The 12533-nt window shown below is 45.2% G+C and overlaps 1 protein-coding gene across 1 annotated transcript in view; it reads left to right on the forward strand.

The window, feature by feature from the left end:
* The first annotated feature begins 468 nt into the window (after positions 1 to 468).
* yars1 (tyrosyl-tRNA synthetase 1) overlaps positions 469 to 12533 on the forward strand; it is a 34341-nt gene continuing 22276 nt past the window's right edge. Inside the window, exons 1-3 of the mRNA XM_078423108.1 lie at positions 469 to 594; positions 9082 to 9163; positions 10223 to 10369. Of these exons, the coding sequence (XP_078279234.1) occupies positions 9107 to 9163; positions 10223 to 10369 (204 nt within the window). The 5' untranslated portion in view covers positions 469 to 594; positions 9082 to 9106. The remainder of the gene's footprint in view (positions 595 to 9081; positions 9164 to 10222; positions 10370 to 12533) is intronic.

Consider the following 12533-nt stretch of genomic DNA (forward strand, 5'->3'; position numbering starts at 1 on the left):
GTTTTGGCAAATGGTTTACCTGAAATAGGAAAATCAGTGAAAGGGAGGTGAGAAATTGGTGGAACCTGGCAGCAAGGGTTGTTAGCTATTTCTGTTTCTCAGTCATCAAAGTGCTGGGGGGAAAAAATAGATAAGGGGGCATCATATGGAAGAGTAAAATAAACATTGTTCTAAGCATTCCTTAAAGAGTCAAATACTGCCAGGACCCATAAAAATGCACATGCGCAGTGAGGGGCAATGAACACACCGTCGTGTGGTTGCACATGCGCAGCGAGGGGCAATGAACAGTCGTGCCTGCACATGCGCAGTGAGGGGCAATGAACAGCCGTGTGGTTGCACATGCGCAGTGAGGGGCAATGAACAGTCGCGTCTGCACATGCGCGTTAAGGAGGGAAATGAACAGCCGTGTAGTTGTACATGCGCAGTGAGGGGCAGCTACTGGGTCCGTGTCTGCGCAGGCGCAGCGGAGTGCCATTGACGAGCCTCTCGGCAGCGTCTGCGCAGACGCACGCCGGCCGCTGATGCAACCCTGGATGACGACCTGTAGGAAGAGAGGATCATCCATCGTTGGGTCGCTCGGCTGTGCTGCACATGGTAAGAATAATTCCGTAGTGCTTGGTCGTGAAGCAGCTGGAGGATGTGGGCCCTGACCATGTGTGCTGGCCGGGTCGGGGGTTCACCTGGGCTGGGGGCCTGACAGGACGAGGAGCGTCGGCTCATTGAACAGCATGGACATCTGAGACAGACACAGAAACCTGGAGTAACTCAGCGGGTCAGGCAGCATCTCAGGAGAGAAGGAATGGGTGACGTTTTGGGTCGAGACCCTTCTTCAGACTGAAGCGAGAGAGGATGTAACTGAACTCTCGACAGAGAGAGGAGGAGGTCTTCAAAGTAGACATACCTTCTTGAAAAGATTTCGCAGTGGAGCAGACAAAATGTATGGGAAGTAACTGCAGATGATGAAGGGTCTCGACCCGTAACGTCACCCATTCCTTCTCTCCAGTGATGCTGCCTGTCCCGCTGAGTTACTCCAGCATTTTGTGTCAATCTTCGGTTTAAACCTACATTTGCAGTTTCTTCCTACACATTCAGCATGGGTACAGGCAGGCCACGAGTGGGGACAGATCCGCAACACACCAGGTGTTGTCTATTAACTTTTCGAGATTTGGAAGGCAGCAGCAGCATTTATTGCCCATTCCTAATTGACAATAGGTGCAGGAGGAGGCCATTCGGCCCTTCGAACCAGCACCACCATGTGATCATGGTCACCATGTGATCATGGTCACCATGTGATCATGGTCACCATGTGATCATGGTCACCATGTGATCATGGTCACCATGTGATCATGGTCACCATGTGATCATGGTCACCATGTGATCATTCTCAATCAGTACCCTGTTCCTGCCTTCTCCCCATACCCCCTGACTCCGCTATCCTTAAGAGCTCTATCTAGCTCTCTCTTGAATGCATTCAGAGAATTGGCTGCCACTGCCTTCTGAGGCAGAGAATTCCACAGATTTACAACTCTTTGGCTGAATTGCTCTTATGTAGGAAGGAACTGCAGATGCTGGTTTCCACCGAAGATAGACAAAATGCTGGAGTAACTCAGCGGGACAGGCAGCACCTCTGGAGAGAAGGAATGGGTGATGTTTCGGATCGAGACCCTTCCTCAATTGCTCTTGAGCTGATTGACTAGGCCATTCAGACAAGAGTTAAATGAAGTAGGGAACTGTAGGTGTTGGTTTGTATCGAGAGTGGACACAGAATGTTGGAGTAACTCAGTGGGTCATGTAGCATCTCTGGAGAAAGGGGATAGAAAGAAGGGTCTAGACCTGAAACGTCACCTATTCTTTTCTCCAGAGATGCTGCCTGACCGGCTCAGTTACTCCGCCAATTTGTGTCTATCTTCAGAGGATACTTAACATACATTTGGACAGTTACATTGATAGAAAAATAGGAAAATGCTGGAAACACTCGGGTCAGACAGTATCTGTGGAAAGAGAAACAAACGCAGGCAGATGGGGCGAGTGCACATGCGACACTTTGGCCAATGGGCTTGGGCAACTTGGGCTGAAGGGCCTGCTTCTGTGCTGTGTGTTGCTAAGACTTCAGAGTCAATCATATTGATAGGTCTGGAAATTTAAAAAAAAATGGATGCTGGTAATCTGGAATAGAAATAGAAAATGTTGGAACCTCCGCCAGGCCAGGCAGCATCTGTTGAAAGACAATAGACAATAGGTGCAGGAGTAGGCCATTCGGCCCTTTGAGCCAGCACCGCCATTCAAAGTGATCATGGCTGATCATTCTCAATCAGTACCCCGTTCCTGCCTTCTCCCCATACCCCCTGACTCCGCTATCCTTAAGAGCTCTATCCAGCTCTCTTGAATGCATTCAGAGAATTGGCCTCCACTGCCTTCTGAGGCAGAGAATTCCACAGATTCACAACTCTCTGACTGAAAAGGTTTTTCCTCATCTCAGTTCTAAATGGCCTACCCCTTATTAACATAGAAATATAGAAAATAGGTGCAGGAGTAGGCCATTCGGCCCTTCGATCCTGCACTGCCATTCAATATGATCATGGCTGATCATTCTCAATCAGTACCCCGTTCCTGCCTTCTCCCCATATTCCCTGACTCCGCTATCCTTAAGAGCTCTATCTAGCTCTCTCTTGAATGCATTCAGAGAATTGGCCTCCACTGCCTTCTGAGGCAGAGAATTCCACAGATTTACAACTCTTTGGCTGAATTGCTCTTATGTAGGAAGGAACTGCAGATGCTGGTTTCTACCGAAGATAGACAAAATGCTGGAGTAACTCAGCAGGACAGGCAACACCTCTGGAGAGAAGGAATGGACTCAATGGTTTCTTTATAGTGTAAGAAAATAACTGCAGATGCTGGTACAAATCGAAGGTATTTATTTCACAAAATGCTGGAGTAACTCAGCAGGTCAAGCAGCATCTCAGGAGAGAAGGAATGGGTGACGTTTCCCATTCATTCTCTCCTGAGATGCTGCCTGACCTGCTGAGTAACTCCAGCATTTTGTGAAATAAATGGTTTCTTTATTGTCATATATACCAGGTACAGTGAAATGCATTTTTTACATACAGATCCACAAGATTATCCCCATACATAAGCACACTCGCCCCAGTTAGCTCAGTATGCACAGAGCTGCCCACCGAATCCATATGTAAGAGGCACCATTTTGGTGCCATTTTACAGTCCCAAATGTAGGCCTGCTGCATCCATTTCCTCCTCCATTGCGATCGTCCTGCGAACTGTCGTCCCTCTCCACGCCTGACCCTCTTCAGCCTTTCTTCCCTGAGAGGGGGTGGCGGAAGGTAAGACCACCCCAGTCGGTTCCTCTCATTTTCAGTTCTTATTGCCGATTTGCAGTCGCATGTTAGACCAGACATTTGTACAGGTACGTGGATAGGAAAAGTTAAGCGGGCGATGGGCCAAACGTGGGCAGGTGGGTTAATGGGGCTTCTTGGTCGGCATGGACAAGTTGGACTGAAAGGTCTGTTTCTATGCTGTACCATTCTGTGACTTTAGAGCCAATCACGTTCATAGGGCTGGAAATCAAAGAAAAACTGCAGGTGTTAGAAATCTAGAATAGAAGTAGAAAATGCTGGAAACACCCAGATCAGACAGCATCTGTCGAAAGAGAAAGAAACTTACAATTTCAGATTCTTTGTTCTTACAAAATACTTTGACTAGAAGCTTCAATTTCTGTTTCTTTTGGCACATCAAACTGTGTGTCTAGCGTTTTCAGTTCTTATTGACGATCTGTAGTCACATGTTAGACCAGATATGGGAGGTGAATCTGGAATTATTTGCCACAGAACGCTATGGAGGCCTAGTCAATGGATATTTTTAAGGCAGAGATAGATACATTCTTGATTGGTACGGGGGTTATGGGGAGAAGGCAGGACAATGGAGTTAGGAGGGAGAGATAGATCAGCCATGATTGAATGGTGGAGTGGACTTGATGGGCTACTTATGACATTTGGATAAGTACGTGGATAGGAAAGGTTTAGCGGGATATGGGCCAAACATGGGCAGGTGGGTTAATGCGGCATCTTGGTCAGCATGGGCAAGTTGGCCGAAGGGTCTGTTTCTGTGCTGCACCATTCTGATATTTTAGCGTCAATCACATTGATGGATTTGGAAATTTTTAAAAAACTGCAGGTGCTGGAAATATGGAATAGAAATAAAAATAGAAAATGCTGGAAACACCCAGGTCAGGCAGCATCTGTCGAAAGAAAATCAAACTTAACCTTTCAGGTTTCGGATCCTTTGTTCCTATTAAATACCTTTGATTGGAAGTTTTAATTTCTGTTTCTTTTGTGCATCGTGTTACTTGATCTGCTGAGTGTCTCTAGCATTTCAGTACTTTTTGGTGGATCTGAAGTTACATGTTGGACTAAACCAGGTGAGGATGGCAGATTTCATTTCTTCAAGGTGAGACGTAATCCAGATGGACTTTCTGGTACTTTTGTGGTCAGGGCTAGTTACTATCTATATACTAAAACTCTTGTTTGTTTGTTTGTTCCTGAACTACAGCCAAAACGGTACAGGATAGTACAACAATTTTAGGCCCAACTTACTCACCGTCGTCCCTTTGGTGCTAATGGAAGAAGTTTCATTGAAATTGGTGTTATACTTTTATTCACATTTTAAAGTTTAAATCTATCTCCTAAGGAGGGAGGATAAGGAGGGTTGAGGGGGATGGAGTGGAGGGGGAGGGAAAGGGGGGGAGAGTGAGGGGATGGGAGGAGGCGGGAGGAGAGGGTGCTGCACCAATGCAGGAGAGGTTTGGGGTCCAATGGGTCCACTTGGTCTAGTCTTTTTATTAAAGCTGAGTTTCATGGTTGCCATGGGAGGAACATAGAAAATAGGTGCAGGAGCACCTATTGATCATTCAATATGATCATGGCTGAATTATGTATTTTGGTTCGAGGGATTGGTGCTGGTGATGTTTATCATTGTAATAGACACAATGACTCAATGACTTTGCGTTAGAAAATAATTGCAGATGCTGGTACAAATCGAAGGTATTCACAAAATGCTGGAGTAACTCAGCAGGTCAGGCAGCATCTCAGGAGAGAAGGAATGGGTGATGTTTCGGGTCGAGACCCTTCTTCAGTCTGAAGAAATACCTTCAATGACTTTGTGTTTATCATTACTGTTTGTATGCTGTTTACTCGAACTTCATGTAAATAAGGAATTTCATTGCCTCCTGGTGTATATGATAAATTAATCTGAATCTGATGGAAGAAATATGATGAATCCACAGTCTTTTACCCAGAGTTGGGGAATCAAGAATCAGAGACATAGGGTTAAGGTGAGGAGTTTTAATAGGAACCTGAGGCTGGTGGGTATATCGAATGAACTGTCAAAGAAGAGTGGGAAGACAGAGGATTGGGACTCTTTTAAAGAGCAACAAAAGTTAACTAAAAAGGCAATACGGGGAGAAAAGATGAGGTACGAGGGTAAACTAGCCAATAATATAAAGGAGGATAGCAAAAGTTTTTTTAGGTACGTGAAGAGGAAAAAAATAGTCAAGGCAAATGTGGGTCCCTTGAAGACAGAAGCAGGGGAATTTATTATGGGGAACAAAGAAATGGCAGACGAGTTAAACCGTTACTTTGGATCTGTCTTCACTGAGGAAGATACACACAATCTCCCAAATGTTCTAGGGGCCGGAGAACCTAGGATGATGGAGGAACTGAAGGAAATCCACATTAGGCAGGAAATGGTTTTGGGTAGACTGATGGGACTGAAGGCTGATAAATCCCCAGGGCCTGATGGTCTGCATCCCAGAGTACTTAAGGAGGTGGCTCTAGAAATAGTGGAAGCATTGGAGATCATTTTTCAATGTTCTATAGATTCAGGATCAGTTCCTGTGGATTGGAGGATAGCAAATGTTATCCCACTTTTTAAGAAAGGAGGGAGAGAGAAAACGGGTAATTATAGACCAGTTAGTCTGACATCAGTGGTGGGGAAGATGCTGGAGTCAATTATAAAAGACGAAATTGCTGAGCATTTGGATAGCAGTAACGGGATCATTCCGAGTCAGCATGGAGTTACGAAGGGGAAATCATGCTTGACAAATCTACTGGAATTTTTTGAGGATGTAACTAGGAAAATTGACAAGGGAGAGTCAGTGGATGTGGTGTACCTCGACTTTCAGAAAGCCTTCGACAAGGTCCCACATAGGAGATTAGTGGGCAAAATTAGGGCACATGGTATTGGGGGTAGGGTACTGACATGGATAGAAAATTGGTTGACAGACAGAAAGCAAAGAGTGGGGATAAATGGGTCCCTTTCGGAATGGCAGGCAGTGACCAGTGGGGTACCGCAAGGTTCGTTGCTGGGACCCCAGCTATTTACGATATACATTAATGACTTAGACGAAGGGATTAAAAGTACCATTAGCAAATTTGCAGATGATACTAAGTTGGGGGGTAGTGTGAATTGTGAGGAAGATGCAATAAGGCTGCAGGGTGACTTGGACAGGTTGTGTGAGTGGGCGGATACATGGCAGATGCAGTTTAATGTAGATAAGTGTGAGGTTATTCACTTTGGAAGTAAGAATAGAAAGGAAGACTATTATTTGAATGGTGTCAAGTTAGGAGGAGGGGGAGTTCAACGAGATCTGGGTGTCCTAGTGCATCAGTCAATGAAAGGAAGCATGCAGGTACAGCAGGCAGTGAAGAAAGCCAATGGAATGTTGGCCTTCGTAACAAGAGGAGTTGAGTATAGGAGCAAAGAGGTCCTTCTACAGTTGTACCGGGCCCTGGTGAGACCGCACCTGGAGTACTGTGTGCAGTTTTGGTTTCCAAATTTGAGGAAGGATATTCTTGCTATGGAGGGCGTGCAGCGTAGGTTCACTAGGTTAATTCCCGGAATGGCGGGACTGTCGTATGTTGAAAGGCTGGAGCGATTGGGCTTGTATACACTGGAATTTAGAAGGATGAGGGGGGATCTTATTGAAACATATAAGATAATTAGGGGATTGGACACATTAGAGGCAGATAACATGTTCCCAATGTTGGGGGAGTCCAGAACAAGGGGCCACAGTTTGAGAATAAGGGGTAGGCCATTTAGAACGGAGGTGAGGAAGAACTTTTGCAGTCAGAGGGTGGTGAAGGTGTGGAATTCTCTGCCTCAGAAGGCAGTGGAGGCCAGTTCGTTGGATGCTTTCAAGAGAGAGCTGGATAGAGCTCTTAAGGATAGCGGAGTGAGGGGGTATGGGGAGAAGGCAGGAACGGGGTACTGATTGAGAGTGATCAGCCATGATCGCATTGAATGGCGGTGCTGGCTCGAAGGGCTGAATGGCCTGCTCCTGCACCTATTGTCTATTGTCTATTGTCTATTGTCAATGGAGGTAGTTGAGGCAAATACTATGACAACATTGAAAATACATTTGGCCAGGTACATGGTTAGGAACGGTTTAGAGGGATAGAGAGCAAATGTGGGCAGGTGGGGCTAGTGTTGACAGGGCATCTTAATCGCATGGGACAGTTGGGCCGATGTACCTATTTCCGTGCTGTATAACTCTTATGATCATCCGCACATGCTACTGGCCTGTGCCAAAGTGATGCATGTTCATGATAGTTGTCCATGTTCTCCAGAGATGTTGCCTGACTTGCTGAGTTACTTCAGCATTCCGTGTCCTTTTGGAAAGTGTTATGGTTGTGGCTGGAAAGCCTGGGGGTGTTGGTGTGGTCTTGCCTTGTAGTGGACAAGAACAACCTATATCTCTTAGTTGTGAGGTCCATAATGGGGGCATATAAATTCAAGATAATTACTAGAATGATTAGAAAAAGGTTGCAGTATATATAACTGTATATTCTGTGTTAGAGGCAATAACCTTCAATTTTTAAATGAGTATTTGGATCTGCCCTTGGTGTGCTGCAAACTGCCCGTTGATAACTCTACCAATGATATCATCCATTTGCTGATTATGGAGAGTAAACTGAAAGAGCCCGAACTTGTCCTATTTTGGATTGGCCATATCTGCACAATTCCACCAAACTGGGCAGATGCCAGTATTGTGATTGTAGATGAACTGTGCAACTCGATGTGGCTGGTTCTGAATCCTGTTTTCCGACGAAAGCCTGAATATTGCCAGATTCGTCAGCCATTGTAGGGGTGAATCAAAGTGATTGAAGATCAGTTTTCCCTGACTTTGGGAACTGATTTTATCAAGCGGATGCCAGATGACAGTGGCAGGCCTGAATATCGTCACAAGCCAAAGTCAGATGTATCTCTGGCGCTGCGTCCTTTTATGCAGCGTGGACAGATATATGCTCTTTCAGCTGACTGGTTAGCATGTAACAAAAGCTTTTCACTGAACCTCGGTAAGTGGGAAATAAACTAAACTCAACTCAACTCAATGGTGGCTGCATTGGTTTGGATGAGGTTATGTAGGTATAAACCTAGCTGGTTCTTATTTAGCCTAAGGTGAAGTGCTGTAATTGTTGTGATAAATATAGACAATAGGTGCAGGAGTAGGCCATTCGGCCCTTCGAGCCAGCACCGCCATTCAATGTGATCATGGCAGCCAAGCTCGACACAAAAGGCAATTAAGGGGAAATGTTAATAATGTTGATTACCCAGGACATGAGAGCAAACTTCCCCATGTTTTTCAAAACTACAACAAGGAATCTTTTGCCTTCACTTGAGAGAGCCATTGAAGCCCCATTTTATTGTTGGAGCCTCAATTGCTCTTTAAAGTGAAATTAAAAGAAGGCAACTTTACGACTGTACCAGTCATTCAGTCTTGCACTGGAATTCCAGTTTGCATCTTTGTCCTTGAATCTTTGAAACGGGACCCCATTTCCTTCAGTCTGGTAAAAGTGCTCTTGACTTGGCCATTCCTTGCACTAAGTGTCACATTTAACATTACATATTGTGCAGGCACATCTACAAAGATCTGGGCATTAGATATTTTTGAGCTTTTGCATTATTATCTTTGCATTAATCGTGGAGAAGTTTGTTTTTATTGAAAGAGCTTGTGAACATTCAGCAGCAACAGTATTATCATCAAAATGACATTTTTTCACTTTTACACAGGTCATCATTGGAAGTATTCAACAACATGGCGGAAAACAAAGATGTTCAGGAGAAAATCAATCTTATCACAAGAAACTTGCAGGTACACCATTATTATGCAAAATCAGTGATTTGTGATTTATTTTTCCTTCAGTCGTGAATATCCAGAAGTAACTGTAGAGGCAAAATCACTGGATTCTTTTAACAACATTTGAATGTTGAAAAATGGGGAGAGCAGTCCTAAGAGACCTTTCTCATTCTGGTGAACTGTTCTCACACTAACTAATGTACAGACCATACAGATTAGATTGGAAAAGGATAACAAGTGATTATATATAAAATTCAAAGGTTCAAAGGCCAGCTTATTGTCACATGTACCAATTAAGGTACAGTGAAACTCGAATTACCATACAGCCATACTAAAAAAAAGCAACAGGACACACAACTACATAAAAGTTAACATAAACATCCACCACAGCGGATTCCCCACATTCCTCACTGTGATGGAAGGCATTTAAGCCTAATCATCTTCCTCTTTATTCTCCCGCTGTTGGGGCAGTCGAACCATCTGCAGTCAAGGCGATAGAAGCTCCCGCAGCCGGCGGTCGAAGCCCGAGCGTCGGGGCGGTCAAAGTTCCCGCGGTTGGAGCTCCTGAAGTCGGTCTCTAACCAGGGACCGTGAGCTCCACAATGTTAATTCCGCAGGTTTCCGCGGTTGGTGCTCCCGAAGTCAGTCTCCAGCAGAGGCCACCAGCTCCACGATGTTAAACCGCAGAGCGGGCGGAGATACGATACGGAAAAAAATTGCATCTCACCCCACCCCCCCACATAAAACAAGCTAATGAACACTAAAACATACATTTAACACATACTAAAAAAAAACAAAGAAGGAAGGGACAGACTGTTTGTGAGGCAGCCATTGCTGGCGCCACCCAGTGTTGATGTTGGCAAAAGAACAAAAAACTAAATAGAGAATAATCTGCATCTCTTAAAGTCTCTGGATAGTTGATTTATCAATCATTTTCATGTCTATGTTAATTTCTCAAGCTTCAACCATTTAATTTTCAGATTTTGTAAATTTCAGAAAAAATCCTTTTAAGAATGTATTTATATGCTTAATCTACTCAAATATATCACAAAGCAAAATTTACATTTTTTCTAGGAAGTCTTGGGTGAGGATAAGTTGCATTCCACTCTGCAAGAACGAGACTTGAATGTGTACTGGGGAACAGCTACAACGGGAAGGCCTCACATAGCATACTTCGTTCCAATGTCAAAGATTGCTGACTTCCTGAAAGCTGGGTGTGAGGTGAGGAGATGCACAAACAGAATGTGGGCAGATATTGTGCATTTTTCTTCAGGGCTTAACATGGTTAGGATAACAAAGTCTGTTGTATTGGTTCAAGTCATAATTTATTGCTCATTCTTAGTTCCATGACACTTTCATCATGATTACTTGTATTGGCATTTTCACAATACAGTATGTTTAACATAGAAAAACATCCAAAATGGTGAGTGAAACCAAACAAAAATTGATACCAACCCAAATAAGTGGATATTGGGACAGATGATCAAAAGCTTGCCAATAATGATTTGTATGACCTTCATATAGGCTGGAAGGGAGTTTAACTGTGGAAATATGCAAGTTTAGGGCTTGGACAGCTGAAAATGCAAAGCTAAAGTTTTTTTATGATGAAACATGGTGAATGCCTGCATATTTCTAATCGAGGAAAAACTCAAGGCGACCTCAGTTGTAAAGCAGGTAGCCATCTCTGTTGATCAATATATATCACTAAAACCCTCATCTTGTTTATTTGGCAGTTTGTTTGTGCCTGTTGATCTGGAAATACAGCCAAAGTGGTAAACGATAGCGAGACAAATTTAGGCCCATCTCACTCACCATTGTCCTGGGGTCTGCAGTGGCAAGTTTCATTCAAATTGGCGTTATATTTTTTAAGTTATTGACATTTTAAAGTTTAAAAAAAACACTTTTCCATTTGCCCTGGCCGTCAGCCGTGTCCGACGTCATAATGTGACCCACCCAAGTGACAGGAGTGGTGGCCAATGGGGCGGGGGGGGGGGGGGGGGGGGGGGTGGATGGAGCTGTTGAGCTGCCGCTGCTGCTGAGCCATCGAGCTGAAACTTTAAATGCGCCCCCCTGCCAGGAGGACCGCACCTGTCCCGGCATGTCCCACGCCTGACCTTCCTCCCTTGGGGCAGCGCGGCGGCAGAGGGTCAGACAAGATGGCCGTCGCCGCCGAGCTGCTGCTGCAGGAGAGGTTTCCACCGGGTTCATGGCTCGCTCTGGCCAACGCGATGGCCGCCCGGGGCCAAGGTGAGTGGCTCCCTCTCCCCTTTCCTGTCCCCCCTCGCCGCCCATGGCCCGGGGGGGACACTCCCCGGCCGGCAACGGGTCCACAGATCGTCAGTTGGTGGAGGGTTGCCGGGCCCGCAGGAGAGACTTGCATCCAAGTCTCCAAGTCTGAATACCATTCCCGCAGGAGAGGTTTGCACTGAGGGTTGCCAGGCCCGCAGGAGAGATTTTAAAATCACATTTCAAACTTTAATATGTACGTAAGATGGCCGCCGCATCAGCGCGTGCACAGTTGGGGGTGGGTTTCCCGCTCGGAGGGGGGCGGGACCCGCCCCAGTGACGGGAGTGGCGGCCAATGAGGAGGGGGTGAGGAGGGTTTTCCTGCTATTGGGCTGCAGGAGAGATTTGGAGCCATCGGGCACCTGCCCGTTTAGTATCCTTTGTAATTGGCTAAACACTGATCATGAGAAACCTGCTTCATTGATATATTGATATGCCAATATTGAGTAGGTCGCAGATATTTGCACATTGCAACTCAAATATTTGAGATTAGGAGTCAACTGATTAATTTAACATGCTAAAAGGTCCCAAAGTGCTCTACAAGTGGGGGAAAAACAATATAGGCTTTGCTTAAGGAAATGTCCTTTAGTTTAGTTTAGTGTAGTTTAGAAATACAGAGTGGAAACGCCCTTCTGCCCACCGAGTGTGAGCCGACCACAATCCCCTGTACATTAGTTATGTCCTACACACTAGGTACAATTTACAGAAGCCAATTAACCTACAAACCTAAACATCTTTAGAATGTGAGAGGAAACTGGAGCACCCGGAGAAAACATACCCGGTCACAGGAAGAATGAGCAAATTCCTACAGACAGCACCCGAGATCAGGGTCGAACCCGGGTCTGACACTGTAAGACAGCAACTACCGTGCGCTACTGTGCTGTCCGTCCTAGAAAGAGGAAAGAAGTGACGGAGAGAAATCCTAAGCTTGGGATCTGCTACCTATCGCTAGATAAATAGTCGCAAAGTCAAAGAGCTGTGCAAATACTTTGAGGTAGAAATTTGGAAATCTGTTTTGCAAATGTTATTTGATAGCTTGGTTGTTAATTTTAAATCCAAGATCCATTGATTCTGGATTATCAAGGGTGTAATGTTGCTC

Source organism: Rhinoraja longicauda, chromosome 27 (assembly GCF_053455715.1).
Source record: "Rhinoraja longicauda isolate Sanriku21f chromosome 27, sRhiLon1.1, whole genome shotgun sequence".
NCBI lineage: Eukaryota > Metazoa > Chordata > Chondrichthyes > Rajiformes > Arhynchobatidae > Rhinoraja > Rhinoraja longicauda.